Genomic DNA, 21,401 nt, shown 5'->3' on the forward strand with positions numbered 1-21,401 from the left:
TCTCACAGGCTTTTCCCCTGCAATCCTGGCAGGGAAAAAAGTTGCAAAAGCAACTTTTAAGTATGCACTTGATCATTGAGTTCCTTGCCCCGCCCCAGACCTTAGAAAGACAGCACTTCAGCAACTTCAGCCCTGTGGGCCAGAGATGGTTTTAAAAAAAAGAGTTTGGGACCAAAGACATCAGAGTCCATGATCTGAGTCCAGCTTTGAGACCAGACAGGGCAACCCCAGTGATAGAATTGGGAGGTTTAATGACAGGTCAGATTTTAATAAGAAAGGAAGTGGGTGGGGAGAGAGGATTTGATTAGATCATTGGTTCACTTGTTTCAGGATTTTGTAAAAGTTTCTAGTTTTAAATTAAGCCTTTCTGGACCCTCTCAGAAATTCTGATTAACAATAGACAGCATTTAGAGTTCTTCACTTAACATTCACCAAAATTACACTTGTTCTATGCAAAGCTTAAAATGCCCATGCCATTGATAGACACGTGTTCTGAGACATCAGCATGTCTCAGTAAGCCCTTGGGAAACTGAGAAAACCCAGAGGTATTCTGGGAAGTAGAGCAGTTTTGCTTGTGTTGCCTGTGATGCTGAAGATGGAATCCAGGAGTCCCTGGCATGCTAGGCAAGTGCTCTACCGATGAGCTGAATCCCTCGTTTACAAGCAGGGTTCCAGCTTTTAATTCACTTATAATTTTTCCAGACTGGTAAACCTGGGATATGAAGAACAGAGGTTTCTTATGAACATCTTCTAGGTTTGGCACTTACAACAGTACTGAAATCGCCCAGCCTTTTTGACATGTATGCTGTGTAAAGGCAAAGGTGCCGTAGGTTCACTTGCTTCCATTGGACAGAACTCAGCTGAGCATCAGAGGCACACACAGATACACGAGAAGTATTGTAAGCCAGCAACTCCTGTGCCGTTGCTTCTCTAAAGTTAGAGTAGAGAGAAGATATCTAACATGTAGTATGTGGCTTAAACTTATGCCAGCCTGCTGCATATGTGCAGTTGTTAGAATGGCAGGCAAAGATCTTTGCTGTGTTTGTGTTAAACCAGAATCAAGAGGACTTAAGAAACTTCCCTGGAGTCTTTAACATTTCTTACGTCACCACCAACGATAGATGTGCATATCATAGAATCTTTTGAATTGGAACAAACCTTAAACAAATACTCTTCATTTAATTTTTATTATTTTAATTATATGTATATATAGATACATCTCTCTGGGTGTGGTTCTGTGCACATGAGTGTGCCTGTAGAGGTCAGAACTGTTGAGTCTCCCTAGAACTGGAGTTGCAGGCAGTAATGAGCCAGCTGAGTGGGTGCTAGGATTTGAACTCAGGTCCTCTTGAAAAGCTTTGCATGTTCTTTACCACTGAGTCAACTTTCCAGCTTCTGAAACAACCTTCTTTTGATGGTCCTATTTTCTAGATCTTGGAGACTATTTAACTGTCACATCATTGCCTATGGAGGAAGACCAAACCATTACTTTTTATATAGCTACTTAATATTAATTAAAATATCAAAGTACTTTAAGTAATATTTTTTTACATGTTAGTTTAAGATACTTAGAGAAAGAACCCATAGCTAGAGTTTAACAGTTTTAAATAGCAATATGACAGTTAAGCCTACCCAGTTTTTGTGCTTTTAATCTCAGCACAATTTCATGGGTGCGTTGAGGTAAGTTAGAAGTTAGTAAGGATCTACTAGGCCATTCCCAAGCTAGGTACTTGGGTCGCTGACGTTCTCTTCTGTGGTGGGGAGGTCATTCCATGCAGTCTGTGGGAAAGCACCTGTTATCATTGCCTCTTCTCTGTGAACTTCACCCACACTGGCTAATTTGCCTTTTCATGTATCAAATTTGTGGCTTAGCTGTTTGGGGAAGCGGAACTGATTTTATTATAAAGCCCTAGCATCTCTTGTTACCCAAAATTGATGCCATACTTATGATGTTATGCCATCAAACTGCTTTTATCCCACCCCCAGCCCAAGGATTACCTACATTCTTTCCCTTACAGGAACAGTTCTGGGGCACTTTCTACTTTGTGGACTGATTTTCTATGACAGGCACAGAATTCTATTCTTCACAAGTTTATTTTCATTTAGGTGAGCTTGTAATAGCAAGTAAATCAGGAACCTAAGCAGTCCCTGGCATGAGACAACAGTGACTACTACATGCCTTTTAAGTTGTGTGTTCAGCGTGAAGTGTCACAGTAACAGCCGTCAGAGACACCCCAAGTAGCAGTCTTTGACATTGAGGCTTATAGTGGAGAAAGAGAAGTAAGTGGGTTACTAAATGAGCACGTCGAACAAAAATTCATCTTGTTCCAAAATACAAGTCCTTTAATCTCAGTGTACGGTGACACATATAATCCTCTGCATTGAAACCTTCTGGTACCAAATCCTGTTTGCATTAAATACTCCAGTGTGACCAGAGCATTTCATCTTCCTGGTAATGTCTGGATGCAGAACAAAAGCATGTTCTGTTGTGGGCTCTGTATTTTAGTGTGAAGAAACATGTCTTTCTCACCTTGCTATTGCTTATAGCCATTTATAATACAGTCGGCTGTTTTGTAATAAAATATAGAATAAAGATAAAACTCAATGTTGTTTATGCTGTGTGTTTAGAGTTATATTTGTGACTACAGACACAAATTTCATTTTGGTGGTAATTTTTTTCACCTGACATCTGAAAGCTTAACTTGATTTTTTTTAATTGAATATAAAATCCTGTACAATTTCTGATCGTATAAGCCTTAAAATGGATTGTTTATCAAACTGTACAAATGGCAGTAGTTATGCACACACATGTGCATATATGTTAGAGTTAACCCTTATTTGAAAAAGTTCTCTGTTAAATCACTTTGGTAAAAAAACACTGTTGTATTTTTGGTTTTATATTCAGAGAGTCTGTAAAAAGTCATAGTAATTGGATATTTTTAAGTATAAAAGAGGTAAGTAATGTCAAACAAATTTTTGAGGCCTTGCTTTTTACCTTGAGTCTACTCAGCTCCTGGGGTGGGTGGGGAGCACAGGGAATGTCCTCACTCCTTTATGTGAGGCGTATCCAGGTGTGTCTCTCACATCTGCCTTTATCTGCTGAGCTGTCCACTCAGGCTGTGGTCACTTCTGCAATTGAGAATGGTGTTCTGAACATTTTAAAGCCTCAAACCTCTGGTTAAATCTTCCTGGAAAGGATCCCTTATCCCCCTTGAGGAGTCATAGGGAATAAGGATTCATTAGAAACTTGGCCCTGCCGGGTGGTGGTGGCACACACCTTTAATCCCAGCACTTGGGAGGCAGAGGCAGGCAGATTTCTGAGTCTGAGGCCAGCCTGGTCTACAGAGTGAGTTCCAGGACAGCCAGAACTACACAGAGAAACCCTTTCTCAAAAAAAAAAAAAAGAAAAAAGAAAGAAAGAAAAAAAAAGAAACTTGACCCTGAGCTGGTCCGGGTCCCTGCCCCTCTTCATTTGTCTCTCAATGTGTGTCGTCCTGACCTTGATCAATACTGTTGAACAGTCTTTTCTCATAGTCTGTTCTCACCATAGGAGAAAACCGACCTGCTGAAAAGGTTTAGTTCTGTACTTTAACCCAACGAAACCTAAAGCTCTTGAGATTTCATACCTCATAGGGAATTCCATTGAATTCACTACCTCTCGAGAATCAATTTATAGCTCCCTTGCACCTCGGTTATATTTTCTGGCTATTAAGCATGGACTTTTGCTTTAGGTCAGCAAAATAATAACCACTAAACCACCCACTCACCATGAAAACCCAAACCGTAGAAAAGTAACAGGAAAAGAATTCAGCAAATTCCTGTCCTTGCCTGTATGTATAAAAGCATTGCATTTTATTCCATAGATTCAACTTATATTGCATAAGTTGAAATAATTACTCCAAGAAGTTAACTTAGCCAGTTTTTAGTCGGGGGTCATGTTCTAGTCTTATTTGAGATTTCAGTTTTTAACACGGAATATTTGTGAGGATTTCTACTGGGGTAAGCTCTGCTGAAGAGCTCAGGTTTTCTAGACACGGGAGACAGAGTTGAGGTTGACGAAGCAGCTTGTAGATGTGGAGCCACTGAGGCAGGGCCTGAGAGACCGGCCAGCAACACTACAGCTGCATTTGTCCAGTGTGTGTACCCTGTGCCACCGTATGCTCTGGACAGTAGCACTTAACACACACCAACAGATCCAGTCTCATAAAGGGCTGAGTCAGAAACCCATGCATAACATGCGACTGATAAAAATTGAAAACTGAGACAGTCTTAAGTATGGTTTGTATTACTGATAGCCTAAGGTAAAAGAGCCTATACCTTTAAAACCTTAGGAAGAAGAAAGAAGGGGGCGGAGAGAAAACAAACACGCCAGGTTCTTACAGGCAAGCCTACGTGTTCCTTTCAGTCCACACACTAACCCTATTGCATAGCTATGATTACTTTGCCATTACTCAGCTGAAGAAGTGGTTTGAGGCTGAACCAAGCAGCTGGTTCAAATCACAGCCAGTTAGGTAACTCTTAATGTGACATCTGCTAGAAAAGAAGATAGCTTTGCTCAGGATCTCTCAGAGACAGCTTTGCCTAAAGAAGCCATACCTGAGAACATGACAAGTGTGTCACGGTATCTGCACGTGGCAAACACTGCTTCACCCTTCGACACGTGTGACCTGTGGAATTCTCACAGCAGCCTTCTACTTACTAATCCTACTCAAAGATGAGAAACCAAGTCACAGAAAGAGTCACATGCTCAAAGACACACAGCTAATAATTAGAGGAGCCGAGAGAACTGGTAGCAGCCAGCCTGGGTCCAGTTGTATCTAGAACCACAAGTTTTAATCTCTATCTCCTGGATGGAGGTGGAGATGCAGAGTCAGCCTAGGGTCGGGCATCACCCAGCTTGCAAGTGAGAGGATTGATCACACACTTGTTTGTCCAGATGCCAGATACAGAGGCTGGAGAGCTAAATGGTGGGGGAGGGATTCCCTATGCTCATGCCTTTAGGTGTGCTTCTGTGTCTGTACGTATCACAGTAATAGAGATGCCTTATCTTGAATCCAGGCCTTACCTTGCCTGCACTGACTAGATCTGGATTTGGATGTGTCCTAAGCACTATTCTCGGGAAAGCTGGGAGAGGGGCGTTTGCCTATCATGTTAGACTCCTCTCCCACAGCTGCCCTCCTGAGGACCTGCCTCTGCCTCTTGATCCTTTCAATAAGCCCTTAAGTCGTTTAACCAATCTGGTTGCCCTTTTTTGAATTTGATCCAACCTAAATACATCCCCAGCGCTTGTGAAATTCACAAGCAAGCTTAGTACAGTACAGGGTATCCAGGGTTTTATGGGGTGTAGGATTAGACTTTGCCCTGTCACATGAGGGAATTCTGCTGGGGTGAGCTCGAAATGGCATTCATCTTCATTAATGTGACTTGTATTACAAACACACACCCAGTGTGTACTTCACTGCTTCATGTGTGGTGTCATCTCAATCCTCAAATGCTTGAATCCTCTCTCTCTCTCTCTCTCTCTCTCTCACACACACACACACACACACACACACACACACACACCTCTTCCCAGTAATTTCTTACATATAGAATTACATACAGAAATACATATGAGTTGTAGAATCAAAGTGGAGATGTAATCCGAGACCCTACAACCCCAAAGCAAAACTACACAAAAGCATTCAGCTATCTCCCTGGCCTCTCATTCCTGGCTCCATGGGGAGGTCTGCCTGCTTCTTGGGGGCCTAGTCTTTTACATCAGCAGGGTATGTCCTGTCGCTGCTCTCGGAATGAAGCTTGCTTACGGGGCTTGTGCCTCACTCGCTTCAGCACTGTGGTTGGGAAGCCAGGGTGATGCCTCAGTGGTTAAAGTGCCGTGCAAGCCTGAGAAGCTGAGCTCCAGTCCCTAGCACCCATGGCAAAGCTAGGCATGGTGGTGTGCTTCTGTAACCTCTGGGGTCAGGGGGGTCTCCAGAGCATTCCTGCATACACGCCTGTGCGCGCGCACACACACACACACACACACACACGGTGTCTCCAGTTCTAAGTCCAGTACGAATGATGTTACTATTAATATCAGTGTACTGTGTTCTGAAGGAAGAGGTTCATGGTTTCTATTTTTAACTAACTACATTATTTTTCATGTGCATCTTACTTTCTGAATTTTGAGAGACCCATACCCTGCTGTCTTGGGTGTGTTCTACGTCTGAGTCCCTCTCTTTCTCTTAACCCTTCTGCTTAAGCCTGTATTAAAATATCTTTATTAATATTCCCCTTCTAAAAAGTGGACCCTGACTCAGCATAGTCGGATATGAAAACACATCTCACTCTGAGCATCACGAGGATATCTCCCCGCGATCCTGCTTCAAACAAGACAACCACCTCCGTTACAGTAGGGACTTTACTAAAGTTCATAGTAGTATCTCCGTGTGTGACAGCAATTTGGGAACTCCCTGTTGAATAGAATGAGAGAGAAAGAGATGCATACCATTCAGACATTTGAAGGGAAACTCAGTAGATAAATCCCAGAGTATTTTCTTCAGCTGGAAACGGTTTAAGAACCAGGAAGTGGGGGGATATGTTGTTTCCATGGATTTTTTTTTCCTTAGCAGAGAAAAGACCATAAGGGGCTCAGCATAAGGCCAAGAAGGGCAGTGTATTCCATTGGATTCCTTGCAGCTGAAAGAAATAAACTATGTTGGCAGAAAGGAATTGGGGTGGAGGAAATGGTTTGGCCTTTGAACTATCCAGAGTGTAGATTGCATGAAGTACAGTCCACACAATCTTAAAACCCAATGCCTGTATTCTGTGTGCCATAGCACAGGCTAACACCCTTTCCTCTGCTGTAACCCACACTTTGAGTTTCTCCAGCCCTCGTGCATTGGCGAACCGAAGGACAGTTACTCGGCTGTTCATTCTTGTAGTTACTTGTGAAGCGTGAAACTTCTCATCTTAATAATCCACTGTGTGTTATTATTTGTTTGGAGTTACCCAACAGCAGCAAGGCTTCGAGGAGCAACTGCCAAACCGCTGGTTGGATGCTCTCCCTGACTCAGCACACAGCTGATGGACGGGACTTTGTGAGACAAGATGCTATGTGTATCCAAAGTTCAGTTTAGGCCACCAAAGAGGGCCAGAGGGTAGATAGTGTAGGATTACACAATAGAGGGCTCCTCATAAAGTATTCCAAGAATACATGTTGAATACTTGGAAAATTCTTGTAAGAAAATGAACCAAAGAACTCCTATCAGTTTCAATCCCCAGAAAACTGAAGTGTCCCAGATGGGGAGCATGCCTCGCCCCGGTTCCTAGTGGGAATGCTTCCAGTGGTCCCTGCTCACTGGCTCACCCTGCTGGTATTAAGCCACCTTACACTTACTGCCCCAGCCTAGGTGGGCAGAACCTCCATCAGTGTCCCGGTTGGAAAGAGCACATGGTTTTTTAGACTTTATTCAAGCTCCTCCTTCTCCTTTGTTCTAGGCCAAAGAGCTGCCAACTTTAAAGGATAATGACTTCATCAATGAGGGCCAAAAGATCTATATTGATGACAACAGCAAAAAGATATTCCTGGAAAAACTGAAAAAGGATGTCGAGGTAAGAAAAACCAACCAGGAAGATCTGCCATGTCCCACCGTGAGCTCGCCATATCACCGTCAGCTCCATCAGCTAATTTTAGGGGCTTTCAAGCCATCATTTCAAATCTATAATGAAGATTAGAATGTATATATCCTCCATTACCCACGGCCCAGATATAAACAGGTAGACCTCATGCTACAGGATCCGGTTTTAAGGTGCAGTGTGCCCAGTCAGGATGACAGGAACCAGCAAGCCCTGCTGTTTTCTGGAGCATGTCCAGAAACCATGTCTCTGTGTAACCCTGGCTGTCCTGGAACTCACTCTGTAGACCAGGCTGGCCTCGAACTCAGAAATCCGCCTGCCTCTCCCTCCCGAGTGCTGGGATTAAAGGCGTGCGCCACCACTGCCTGGCCTTTTTTTTTTTTTTTTATTCAAGAAGAAGAAAGAAAAAATAAAAACCTCTTCGTATCATTTTGTTTAGCTTTCCTGTTGGGTTTTCTTACTTCAGTCTTCTAGAAATAATTTCAGGGGCAGGTTATTGTTTTGTAATTTGTCTAGTTACAAGACACTACAATGAGAATTTTAATTTAGGTAATTACTCAGGTTTCTCTTGGCTGTTACTTTTATGTGCCTTTTTTTCCCCCCTTGAAATACTGTACCCTCTGTACTAAGATCTGCCTCTTGGAGAAAGGCTTTGTGGAAAGATTTTCTTTGTCATGTCATTAAACCAGAACAATTAGAAAGACTGGAGCCCGGGGTTACTCCATGGTTGAGCCCTCATGAAGGCAGGCAGTGGCTGCGTCTGCAGCTTAACCTGCTAATGGCTCCTTTCATTACATGACAGGCCGACCAGGTTTATCCTTAATTATCTTTAGGGCTTTTCAATTTTTTTATTTCATGTATGTCTGTGTGAGGGTGTCAGATCCTCTAGAACTGGAGTTACACACAGGTGTGAACTGCCAAGTGGGTGCCGGGAATTGAACCCAGGTCCCCTGGAAGAGCAGTCAGTACTCTTAACTGCTGAGCCATCTCACCAGCCCTATCTTTAAGTCTTTAACTAATATTTTTTCTATCATTTTAGCCTCCATGCTCTGTGTGTGTGTGTGTGTGTGTGTGTGTGTAGATATTTACAAAGGATACAAGTGGGTAGTTTGGTTTTGTTTTTTTTTTTTTGTTTGTCTAAGGAAAGTGTTTGTTTTTCTCTCATCTTTTATTAATAAGCAGTTCATTTTGCTTGGCTGTCGGTGCTTATTATAAAAACGCATGGTAATTAAGTATTTCCTTTTTACTTGAGAATCAACTTGATCTACCTGGTAATTCAAAATTGAAATGTAGAGGAAGCACTTTGTTTTGGATTTTCACTTACTAATCAAGAAATTTTTGATCTTGAGAATACTTGAGAATAATATTGTTTCAGCAATTATAGTAAATAGCCCTTAGGGTGATCTATGACCTGCCCCCACCACCTCAAAAAATCTTGTTTTCTGTTGGCCACCCATCACTGAGATAGCAAGCTTCCAGGAAAACTGTAACCCGAGCAGCTCAGAGGTAGCGTTGGGTTCTGTGAGGATGCGCAGGGCTCAGGTTGTCTGTAGTAATTGATTGAGGAATTAAATAGTTAATCCCGTATATGGTTCTCTCACACACCTGCTGTGTGGAAGTGGAGGCAGAACATAAAGTGTGCATTCATGTAGAGTGTTTCTCAGTGGCTGATAACAATGTCTTTACCTTTGAAACCCGTGCAGAAGCATCATTAATTTTTTAAGCAGGTAATTACGGTGAAGCAACTTGACATCTGCTCTTGATAATGAGACTAGCATTTAATCTAGTTTTATTTTTTTCGTGAGTCCCATGCTTTCTGATTTTGATGACTAGCCTGCCTGATAAAATTTCAAGTGTGTGCATGGCTACATGCATGTGTGCTTGTGTGCTCATGTGTGCATGCGCGTCTGTATTATATATGTGTTATTTTCATTTTTTATTTTCTTTCCATAAACTCTTCTCTGAGTTTAAGATAGACGGTGGTGCATTCTTTTAACTGTAGCAGCCGGAACACAGAGGCAGGGGGTGTCGTTCAAGGCCAGTCTGGTGTACGTGAGGAGCTGTAGGTCAGCTAAGTCTACACAGTAAAACCTGTCTCAAAACGGGGAAAAAATGAAGATGAAGAAAAGATCTGAGTCTATTATAAGTCAGTCAATGTCTGTGTTTTTCTTTGAAACGAGAAATAATTGTCATTTGAAAAATCTATTCTAATTGGTTTTTCCTCCCTGCAATAGAAATTTTTGTCTATGTGCCAGACTGCTGTAGTCCAGACAGCTTTCATTTATACATTCAGTACATTTATGTAAACCCTTTTCTGCAAAAAAGAAAAAAAGAATTTTAGAATGCAACTCCGTTCCATTTTCTTCTTGCTTCTTCTCCACCTCCACTTGGATTCTAACAGTAAGGAAAGCCACGGGGCACCCATACACCACACAGTTCTAATCTGTGTGGTCCCCAGAGCATCCCCACTGAGCCTCTCAGCTTTGCGTGTTACATACCCACAACCATGACCATGCATAAAGGCTTCGGGATGCAGGAGGCTGGGTGGCCAGCATCTATGGAGCATGTTGTCCTTCCCAAAAAGTTACTGTCTTTTTTTCCAGTCTTAAAACAACTTCTGTTCCGGTACTGTTACTATCCCTCTTTGCATGATGGGAAAGTTGAGTCTAGGGATGCTAACAGACAGCGACTGAATCAGACCATGAGTTAGCTGCTCAGAGTCCACACTCCCAAACATGCAGACATGAAATGTAAACTGAAAATCTGAGTGCACAGCCAGGGTTTTGTGTTCCTCAGAGACTCTCAAGGAGGATGACTACAGTTTCCATTTTAATATTATATTATATTTAATTTATTTGTTTGTTTGTTTGTTTGTTTGTTTGTTTGTTGAGAATCTTACCAGGACTGTGTTTTTAATAGTGCAGTCAAATGTTGAGCAGTCAGATTGGAGTGTTAATTCACATCTCCTAGAGTTGGGAGGTGGGGTTGGAGGAGGTAAGGAGGCTCACTTCAGCCTGCTGACAAGCGTTTATAACCTGCTCCTTGACCACATGGCCACCAACCATAGAAGGGTTGGTTCCAGTACCCTTAAAAATCATGGGGAAGGTCCTGGAAGGAGGTGACACAGGCTCAGGGTGTGGCTTTGTGATGGACCGTGTGCTTTGACATGTACAAGGAAACCGGCACTAAAGAGAAAGACAATTAAACAACAGGAATTTGGAATAATGAGGAACTTTTTCTAAAGGAATCGAATAGATTGGATTTTGTGAGAGGAAAGAAGAAATGAGCCCGAGGCCTGGCCGTGTAAGACAGAGTCAAGCAGAGGGTCTGAGTGAGGAGTTCTGAGTCTACACATGAGAGGCCTGGCCGTGAAAGACAGAGGCGAGCAGAGGGTCTGAGTGAGGAGTTCTGAGTCTACACATGAGAGGCCTGGCCGTGTAAGACAGAGGCGAGCAGAGGGTCTGAGTGAGGAGTTCTGAGTCTACACATGAGAGGCCTGGCCGTGTAAGACAGAGGCGAGCAGAGGGCCTGAGGAGTTCTGAGTCTACACATATGGAAATACGCCAGGCGTGGTTGTGCATGCTTTTAACCCCTACACTCAAGAGGCAGAGGCAGGTGGACAGCTATGAGTTTGAGACCAGCGTGGTCTGCATTCCTGCGCTCTAGCCCAACCAAGGCTACTAGTGAGACCCCACCACAAATAAACAAGTAAATAAGTTTAAAGAGACCAAGGGGGAGGGGTAGATACGGCTTGACTTTCCTACATTCACTAGCACCAGCCCCACAACCGAGCCCTGGTCCCCCTGTCTTCTCTTTCTCCTTGTGGGCCCACACTGTGGGACTCTGCTTTCCCCACTGAGTTTTGGTCTTACTTGAATGTTTGGAATGAGCCCAGCCCTTTCCACTCAGACACCAAGGTGACTTTCAGTAAAGTTAGCAGGAGATGAGTCAGGAGCCCCTCCCACATCTTTTCCTCTAGGTTCACACCCATCCTACCATGCCACAGACATGCCTGTTGTGTGTGGAAGCCCCCTTCCTCTAAGCTACCAGATGCTCTCCATCACAGCACCAGGATGGTGGCAAGTTCTCATGGAGTTGTGGCCACTTCCCTTGTCCAGATGGGATTCTGCAGAGCCAGCCAGACAATGGGCTGCTCAATCCGCTCACAGTTAAGCCATCCACACCTCAGTGTATCGATAAGAGCATTGCACGCCCTGTATCCGTGTAGATCCAATTAATTAAGAAAAGGGAGAAGCAACCTGCAAAGTCAAAGAACTTGACAGATGGGAGGGGACAGACCCATAGACGGGTCTTACCTTGCTGGACACTGTAGCCATGACAGGAAAGGGAAAGGGGGCGGTACTTCGTGGGAAACGGAATACCGTAGCATGCGCAGCAGCCAGAAGTGGGTACAGAGGAAGTGTGTTACTTACCAGAGCACTGACACCACTCACTCGGTGACAGGGATATAAGGGCTTTTGCTTGCTGGTGGCCAACAGAGTGATAATTACGTCCTAGGAGTATGCTGGACTTCCGAGTGCTTTCCAGGCGGCTTCCTCAAGCTTTGCTGGAGGCTACCTGGTGACTCCCTGGTTTTCCCCATTAACCAGTTTTCATTGTTGGGATAAAACCACACATAGGCAGGCATGCACGCATTCCCAGGGCTCTTCTCTGACAGCAACTTATCCTCTTAGGAGTACCTCAGCGGCCGCATAATAATGCCAGTCTCAGAGGCCATCGCATTTGTTGGGTGGGTTGGAATATTCCTAGCACTGAACCAGCCAGAAACGAGGAAACTGTCTAAGATTGGGAACCATGCAAAGGAGGTTCAAGGGTCCCTGTTAGCCCTTGGAGCCTTCCCCAGTGTGTGTCCGTCCAATCCTAGATTCTTTGATTCTTAGCCGCTGTTCAGGTGTAACCGACTGTCTCCTCCTGCTCCAGTTCCTTGCACAGTTGAAGCTCATGGACTACAGTCTCCTGGTGGGGATTCACGACGTGGAGCGAGCAGAGCAGGAGGAGGTGGAGTGTGAGGAGAACGACGGGGAAGAGGAGGGAGAGAGTGACGGCACCCACCCGATCGGGACGCCACCGGACAGTCCCGGAAATACACTCAACAGCTCCCCACCCTTGGCTCCTGGAGAGTTTGACCCGAACATTGATGTTTATGCAATTAAATGCCATGAAAGTAAGCTTAGTGTTATTGACTCTTTCTGCATATAGAGTGGATTGATTTTTGCACGGTGATCTATCAGTAATTCTGGCCCTTGTTCCAAGGGTGCTGCTGTGTGGGGCCCCTGCTGAGTCAAGTTCATTGATATCAGACAGTGATGTGTGTTTAAAGGAAACTAATTCCAGATGTTAGAGGGTGCAAAAAAACTAGAAAGTGTGTTTAATATGTTACACATACACATTTGTAGAGAATGTATTATGACCAATATGTCCAGTGTATTCTGACAGGTGTGCACCACAAGATAGCATTGAATGAAGCATTCCAACACATTTGCAGATCACAGTGTTAGACCTCAGTGTCAAAACGTTAAATACCCGAAACATGTAACATTCAGCATCTTTTTTTCATGCCAAGCTCAGTGGTACAAAGCCTGCCCGAGCAATTTAACAAGAGCCTGTCTCAAAATGAAAGTTGCTCTATGTCTGTAGCTCACTGGTAGAACACTCGTCTGACATGAGTGGGGCCTGGGGTTCAAGCCCCAGTACAGAGGCTGGGCAAAGCAGCTTGGCTCTTTTAAATAAATCCAGTGTGTGTTACAGATCTGTTCTGGGTGAGGCAAGTGTGTGCAGTCCACTGTACCCTCAGGTAGCCTTCTTGCGGAGCTGACAGATCATCGAATAGGCTGCCTTTTCAGGGGTGCAGAGGCCAGGCCCCCGTGTACACAGTGAGAGTCACTGCCTCTTCGCTATCCCCATGATGAGATCTGTGACCCTGCTCCACAGGGTCTCACGTACGTCAGTCCTCAGGATCCTGGTATTTGGTTGGTTTCTACTTTAGCTACATGTCCATGGCAAAAATATTTACTAATATGTTAAAAAAAAAATCCAAAACCTCCCTTCTTACTTAAATAATACAGCAGGCAATTTCTGTCCCCCCTCCTGCATATCATCAGTCAATGGGTTTGGATTGTATTTTTCTATATTTTTAATTTTGCCCACCAGAATCATTCCTTAAACACAAGAAAACTAGTTGTAGCTGAATGTACATTTCTTACAATTCATAATTGAAACGGTGTGTCTTTTGAAACTCTGCAGAAAGTAGATAAGGGAGGCCTAAAATCCTTTATTCAGTTCTGATATTCTGTCCAATGAGAAAACGCAGTGTCTGACGGTAGAAAGGGATTGGTTAATAAGCAGAATTAATTCTACTTATTTTACAGAAAATTCTAAAACTAGCATTTTTCTTTACATAAAAACAATTTACTATCATGAATGAAATGCAGATTAGGAAACAAAACTAAAGCCCTCAGGTCACAGCCTCCCTGCACTGCCCTGGCTTCTTGATGCTTCTGTTTCGGTACAGGGAACAGACCGGAGTGCGGTTTATGCATCCTTCCCTCCTATCTCCCTCCTCGTAGCTTGGTTTTTTTTTTCTGTTATCACATGTTCCACAGTCTCTGCTTTCCTCACTTTACAGATGCACCTAGAAAAGAGGTGTACTTCATGGCGATTATTGACATTCTTACTCATTACGATGCAAAAAAGAAAGCTGCCCACGCTGCGAAAACTGTTAAACATGGCGTAAGTACAGGCTCCTGCACCATGCACCTTGCTCCCACACCCCTGCACCTCACCCCTGGCACCCTGTGCCTCACCCCCTGCACCCTGGGCCTTGCCCCTGCACCCTGGCCTCGCTCCCATAACCCATGCCTCACCCCTGCACCCTGGGCCTTGCCCCTGCACCCCGGCCTCGCTCCCATAACCCATGCCTCACCCCTGCACCCTGGGCCTTGCCCCTGCACCCTGGCCTCGCTCCCATAACCCATGCCTCACCCCTGCACCCTGGGTGGGTCTCAACCCACAGCTCCCTGGCACTGTCTGTAGTGTGTGGATGCTTCTTCATCTTTCTGGCTCACTATCCCCAGTTCTCTGGTGATTGTTCCTGAGAGTGAGGTGTTAACACCACCCCGCAGTACCAGAGTATATCTGTAGGTTCTTCCATGTTTGAAAAACACCCCAAAGATGAACGTACTGATGATAGTTCTGGTTTTATATGAAATGTCCCAACCTGAAGCCAGGTGCTCCAAAATGTGCAAGGTTGTATTTCTTTTCTCACAATATTTTTTTCCTATTATAGAGATTTTGAGTATAAGATGAGCTGTTCATACACCCTCCTCACCTTGCTTGCTTGCTCCAAATCTTCACTGATCCAAGGATATCGTCGAATCCCCATGAAAAGCCTGTGAGGGAGATTCCATTGTGGTACCCCTCCACCCTTTCTAGAAAAGTACTCCAGTGTGCTTTTACACAGAAAATTTTTTTCTTCATAGGGCTGCATAAAGCCATGTGTGTGAGCATGTAGCAGAACGTGAAAATATTCCCCTGCTTACTCCTCCCCCCTTCCCCGTGTGATTTTTCTCCATGAGGCTGACTTCCAGAAGATTGACATAGGAATACATACCTCTAATCCTAGCACTTTGATGGCTGAGGCAGGAGGATTGAGGGTTTAAGGGCTACACAGGGAGACACTGTTTTATTCCAAGAAAAGTAAGGGTGCATTGGAGGGTTTTGAGTAGAAAGATAATGTCTCAAATGTGACGAGTTGAGACCAGGTGTGTGTATGTGTTGTTTTAAGATTTCTTTCTTTCTGGTTAGTATGTGTGGGTGTTTTGCTTGCCTGTACATCTGTGTATACCACATGTATGCATGGTACCCATGGACACCAGAAGAGAGTGTTATAACTACGTAACTATAACTACAGTCATAGACAGTTGTAAGCTGCCGTATGGGTGCTGGGACTAAAAGCTGAGCCCTGGAAGAGCAGCCGGTGCTCCTAACTGTTGCGCCAGAAGACTGTGTTAGTGGTCTGTGGTGCGCCGCAAAACTGGGCCCCATTTTCACTCACAGATCCCTAGAAGTTTAGACCTATTTGGCCAAATTGCGGAGATACTTGTGAGTAGTGGTTTAAGAAGAGAGGCCGCTTAGCTGTGTTCTTAGCTGTAGGGTTGGGGTGTGGCTTTAGTGGCGTGGTGCTTGCCAAGCATGTTCAAGGCCTTGGATTCAGTCCCCCACTACTGGCTCCCCAAGAAAAATGACTAGCTCCATGTTCAGCTGCTCTCCGAGATCGCTGTAGACACTGACCGGTAATTTGGGGTGATCATGAGCATTCCGTGAATATCCTTTTCCTTCACAATCCCCTAGGCTGGAGCGGAGATCTCGACCGTGAACCCAGAGCAGTATTCAAAGCGCTTTTTGGACTTTATTGGGCACATCTTGACGTAACCTCCTGCATCGCCCCAGATGGGCGTGACCTCGGGAAGGCTGGTGGTGGCTTTCGGTGTAGGAAGAAAAGGAAACCTGAACTCCAGGAAGCACTCACCTTGCAGGAAGCAAACCTTGTTTACATCTTCAAGCCGAGATGACTGAAGTTGGGGGCTACTCGCTTTAACAGCTACCTGATATTTCCCAGCATCGCTATTTCTGACTCTGTACGCGTGCGCACATGCGTGTGCACGCGCGCACATTTTAAAGTAATTAATTAATTATTAATTAATTAAAACAGATCAGCTTGAATCAGAGCTTGTAACAACCAGACCTGTCTGATTCTAGCTGTGGCCGCATGAACAGATGAAGAGACAAGGCTGTGGGGGAGGGGAACAGAAATGCACCTCACTGCAGCACCACAAGAGAAACTGTAGATCCGTTTGTTTTCTGACTTGAAAGATGTGAGATTGTTCATCACGGTGGTGGTGGTGATGATGATAGTGATGGTGATGATGGTGATGGTGATGGTGATGATGGTGATGATGGTGATGATGATGATGATGATGATGATGATTAAAAGAAAGATTAAAAATTTATATCAAATGTTTGGCCCACAGAAAGACTACTCCTTAGTGGTTACCTAAGCCCACAGCCCTAGGTAAAGGAATGCTAGCATCTCCCCGTGCACTGGTTCAGGGTTCCCTCCTAACAGTGTCACCGTCCCCACCTGTCCCAGGCTGAGTCCTTCATCTTCCAAGAGTCTGATGCCAAGAACCTGTCTACAATTTCACCTCCAGGAAAGCCGCTTGCTTCTCTCTTCTCACCTGGAGCCTGTCGTGGTTAACACCCTCATGTTGAGCTGCAGAAATTCACTCTGCAAAACAGATGTAGAACTTCCCTGAAAGGTGCATAGTTTGGGGCAATTGCAGCTACACCTCCTGCTGCAGGAAGATAAGCAAGGAGTCAAACCCCTCCTGTGGCCGAAGGCAAATCCCAGTTATATGAAGTTTATGCTTAACCCTTGTTTAGGTATGAAATTTTGTTATGAATTATCCCTTTAACTGAAACCCTCAGTTTTACTGTTTACATGGTTAGAGAAACAGGGATATTTTTGAATATAAAAATTTAATATACAGCATGTGATTTTTGAAGTTTACATGTAAAGCCATTTTGCAGCGTAGGGAACATAATGTTTGTTGTGTTTTGAGATTTGTCTTGCAGTTGTGTTTCTGAGTGAGTGTTTTGTTCAAAGTACTTAGTAGTAGACAGTCTATCACATAAAAGCAAAAGGATTTTGTTCCTCAAGATGTGTATTTATCAACCTAATGTTTTTTTTTTCTATAAAAAGATTAAACCCAAAATCTGGTTATGTAAGTTCATTGCCCTAAACTGTGCTGATCGTGTGTAACTGAGACTTAAAAAAAAAAACTTCCAGCAAATATCATGTATCTACCAACATCCCTGCGTTCCTAAAAGGCCTCAAGTTACAGAGTCCTAGATTTGCTTAGAGTACATTACCAACTTACACGCTGTGCTGCAGCTGTGCCTTTTAAAAGCCCCTGTCTCAAATGTGAGATGGTTTCTGTAGGCTGTGTTAGAAAGGAAAAAAGAACTCACCCTTCAATAATTACAAGTCAACAAGTCCCCTGCCAGGCTGCCTTCCCAGTCACTTTCCTTTTGGCCTCTCCAGGTACAGCTGTGCCCTCCATGTGTGGGCTGCCTTCACAGCATCTGGAAGCCAGCATCAGCACCATCTGACTCCTGTGTACTGACCTGCCACAGATTCATTAGCTTACGATGTTAACTCCACTGTAACATAGTTGTACAAATCTGTATTTGATGCATTTAAAATAATCAATGCTGTATGATTCGGTTTCCGGGCACTGTTAATTGTAGTGTCTGATCTGTTTTGAGTGTTCTGAAACTCTACTGTTAACCTTTGATCCCTAGACTTACAAACCCAAGACCCTAAAGTAAAAAAAAAAAAAAAATGAAGGTACACATACGTGATCTGAGTAACCTTTTCCTCTGTGGCCAATCTGTATGCTTTTAGAAGTTTACAAAAATGCTTTGGTTTTTGTCTGTAACCATCTCTGTCATCCAAATAAGCTGTTTGGACAAGAGCGAGACCAGTGGTAACAGTGCGGGCTCCAGTCGTTGAGCCGGGCTTTATGAATAAAGCACTTTGATGACTCTCTTAGTTTGGCTTCTCTGTGCTGGAGATGAACTGTGATAGGCCATTCTGTAGAAAGGTAAAGGGACTTGGCAGCTTTTACCCCTCTAGGGCCTGACCTTCAGTCTACAGTGATGGATAAGACATAAATGACAAATGGACGTCTTACACAACAATCACTGGGCTGGGGATAGCTCACAGGGGAAGGCACTTAGGCTACAAGTTAAGATCTCCAGCGCCCACATAAATGCCGGGTGGGCAAAGGAGCTCACCACTAATTCCAGTACTCCACAGGTGAGAGAGAGGGAGCGTCCGGACAAGCTAGACTAGCCATATTGGCAAGCTCTGAGTTCAGTAAGAGACCCTGACTCAATAGATACAATAGAGAGCTGTAGAGGAAGACACTTGATATCACACCTCAGGTCTACACAGACACAGACATAAACAAAAAAAAACCTCAGTGAGTACCGGGTGAAGTGTTTGGTTATTTTTATAAATAACCAATGTTAGTTTGGAGTCATAGCATTTTCTTGAAACATCATTGGGTACCATTGAGGAGAGCGGGCTGTTTCTGGTACTGCGCTAGTGTTCGGTGTCCAGCAAGCATGGTGTTCGCTGCTGTAACAGCTGTTCTGAAATGACATACTAGTGTGATAGATGTGTTAGGGTGTCATAATGTGCACTTGCTGTTGTTGGTGTGAGAGGCCACATGGAACATTAGGCCGGTACGGAAAACAGCACATTGCTCGTGTGAGACACACAGGAAGGCAGAAGACACCCAGCTCACCCATCACCACCCTTACTGCATGCCTGTTGCCACACATACACCATCTGGGCCTGAATGCTTTCAGTGTCTTAAGAGCGACAAGGTTCCCGGTAGCCTCGCCATAGGCAGCAGTGAGCTTTTGTGGAAGTAACTTGTTACAATCTTCAGTATTCATGTGTTTAACCATTTAGCATGTTTGAAACTGGCCTGCTGCTTATATGGAACACTTTCTTTCATTGCCCTGATGGTCTTGTGTGTGACTGGAGAGGTTTGGGCCTTTGGACTTGTAGTTCCAATTTTCCCAGAAGCTCTCACTTTTCCCCTAGTAACCTTGAGGTACATTTGTCTAAGAGTGTAAGTGCCGAGTGGCTGCTGCTCTGCCGAGAACTCAGTTCAGTTCAGTTTGTGGATGACCTGAAGGTGTGGCCATGTCTGGCACTAGAGGTTTGAGCTCGGGCCCTCAAGCTTGTACGGCAGACACCCGTCCATCTTGCCGACATGTACTTATTTTCTTAAGTAACTGCTAACTCAGCCCTAGTTACACAATGGAGACTTTTTATTTGAGTCATAAAATATTTTTCCCGCAAGGCAGAAGCTCTACTGAACCTGTTGAGTCCCTGTACTCAGGTCACCTGTTCCTGTTATTCGCATCTTGAATTTCCCACTGAGACCTGTGTGCTGAGTACTTGGTCCCCTGGTCCCCAGGCTGTGGCCCTATTGAAAGGAGGTAGAAACTGCAGAGGGTGGGGAGTTGGAAACCCAAACGCAAACTTCACTGAGATGGCATCTCACCCCAGTCAAAATGGTCGTCAATAAGAACACAAAACTTTCCTGCAAGCATAGCTTGAGTTAAACTCACTTATACTTGTCTCCAAGTATAACTGAGTATGGTTAGTGCTTGGTGCTTGCCCATGGGATGGGTCTCAAGCTATTGGTTGGCCGTTCCCTCAGCCTCTGCTCCCTTCCCCATGCCTGCATTACTTGTAGACAGGATAAATTTGGGGTTGAAAGTTTTGTGGGTGGGTTTGTGTCTTTATCACTCCACTGGAGTTCCTGTCTGGATACAGGAGGTGGCCTCTTCAGGTTCCATTGCAGAATCCCCCAAGAGGCTCCACCCAGCAGCCGACTCAGATACAGACACCCACAGCCCAACAGTGGATGGAGCTTGGGGAGTCTTACAGAAGAATAGGAGGAAGGATTGTGAGTCCCAAAGGGGAGAGGAACTCCGCAGGAAGAGCAATAGAATCAACTAACCTGGACCCTCGGGGCTCTCAGAGTCTGACCCATCAACCAAAGAACATACACAGGCTGAACCTAGGCCTCCCCACATATATGTAGCAGATGTGCACCTTGGTCTTCATATATGTCCTGAACAACTAGAGCAGGGGGCTATCCCAAAAGCTGTTGCCTGTCTATACGATATGTTTTTCTAGCTGGGCTCCCTGTCTGGCCTCAGTGAGAGAGGAAGCACCTAGCCTTGCAGAGACTTGAAGTGTGTGTGTGTGTGTGTGTGTGTGTGTGTGTGTATGTGTGTGTGTGTGTGTAGGGAGGGAGGTACCCAGTGGGGCCCCCACCTGCCTAGAGGAGGAGGGAGAGGGAAGGATTGTAAGAGGCAGTGACCACCGGGAGGGCAGCAGTAAGCAGGATGTAAAGTGAGTAAGTTAAAAAAAAGACAAGGAACTCCAGTAAAGGTAGACAGACAGGAGCCCTTATGTGATGCTAATGCAGCCACTATGGAAATCAGTATGAAGGTCCCCCAAAACTAAACTCAGAACTTCCAATGGCCCAGCTTGCCACTCCAGGGTATATACTCAAAGGACCCTGGGCCAGGATATCTGAACTTCCTCTTTCGCAGCTGCTGCTGCGGCTATTGTCGTTCTGTATGTACAATGTGTGTGTGCTCATGCATGAATATACATGTATAAGCACCCATACATGTGTGCCCATGTGTGTAGAGACTCAAGGTTGACTTTTTCCATCAATCTTTTACTTACTGATTCAGGATCTCTCACCGAACCTGGAGTGCAGGAGCTCACCAATTCTGGCTCACCTCTCCAGCCAGCTTGCCTTAGGGAGGGAGCCCTGGTTTCTGCCTCCTGAGTGCTGGGCTTACCAGCAGCTGCCACGCATGCCCTGCTTTTACATGGGTTCTGGGGATCCATACTCCAACCTTCATACTTTCACGTGTACTGTATCCCCCCACCCTATCTCCCCGGCCCCACCCTTGTTCACTGTGCCACTGTTCACAAAGGCCAAGGTAACCACAAGAGCCTGAGGTCCAGCAATTAGCTAATGGTTGTTTTAAAAAAAAATGTGCTGTGTATGTACAATGGAGTTCTATTCCCCAATAATAAAAATGAAACTGTGTCATTTACAGAGAATGCAAAGGACCGTAGACTACGTTAAATG

At 44.7% G+C, this 21,401-nt stretch overlaps 1 protein-coding gene across 3 annotated transcripts in view; it reads left to right on the plus strand.

The window, feature by feature from the left end:
- Pip4k2a (phosphatidylinositol-5-phosphate 4-kinase type 2 alpha) overlaps nt 1-18,253 on the plus strand; it is a 159,174-nt gene extending 140,921 nt beyond the window's left edge. For 2 of the 3 annotated variants that reach the window (XM_028764781.1, XM_028764783.1), the window contains exons 7-9: nt 7,483-7,596; nt 12,562-12,805; nt 14,267-18,253. In XM_028764781.1, coding sequence (XP_028620614.1) covers nt 7,483-7,596; nt 12,562-12,805; nt 14,267-14,610 — 702 coding nt within the window. In that variant the 3' untranslated portion in view covers nt 14,611-18,253. The remainder of the gene's footprint in view (nt 1-7,482; nt 7,597-12,561; nt 12,806-14,266) is intronic. The other variant, XM_028764782.1, reaches the window with a different exon arrangement.
- Nucleotides 18,254-21,401: the final 3,148 nt, after the last annotated feature.

The sequence above is a fragment of the Grammomys surdaster genome, unplaced genomic scaffold, assembly GCF_004785775.1.
Source record: "Grammomys surdaster isolate TR1022 unplaced genomic scaffold, NIH_TR_1.0 146, whole genome shotgun sequence".
Lineage (NCBI taxonomy): Eukaryota > Metazoa > Chordata > Mammalia > Rodentia > Muridae > Grammomys > Grammomys surdaster.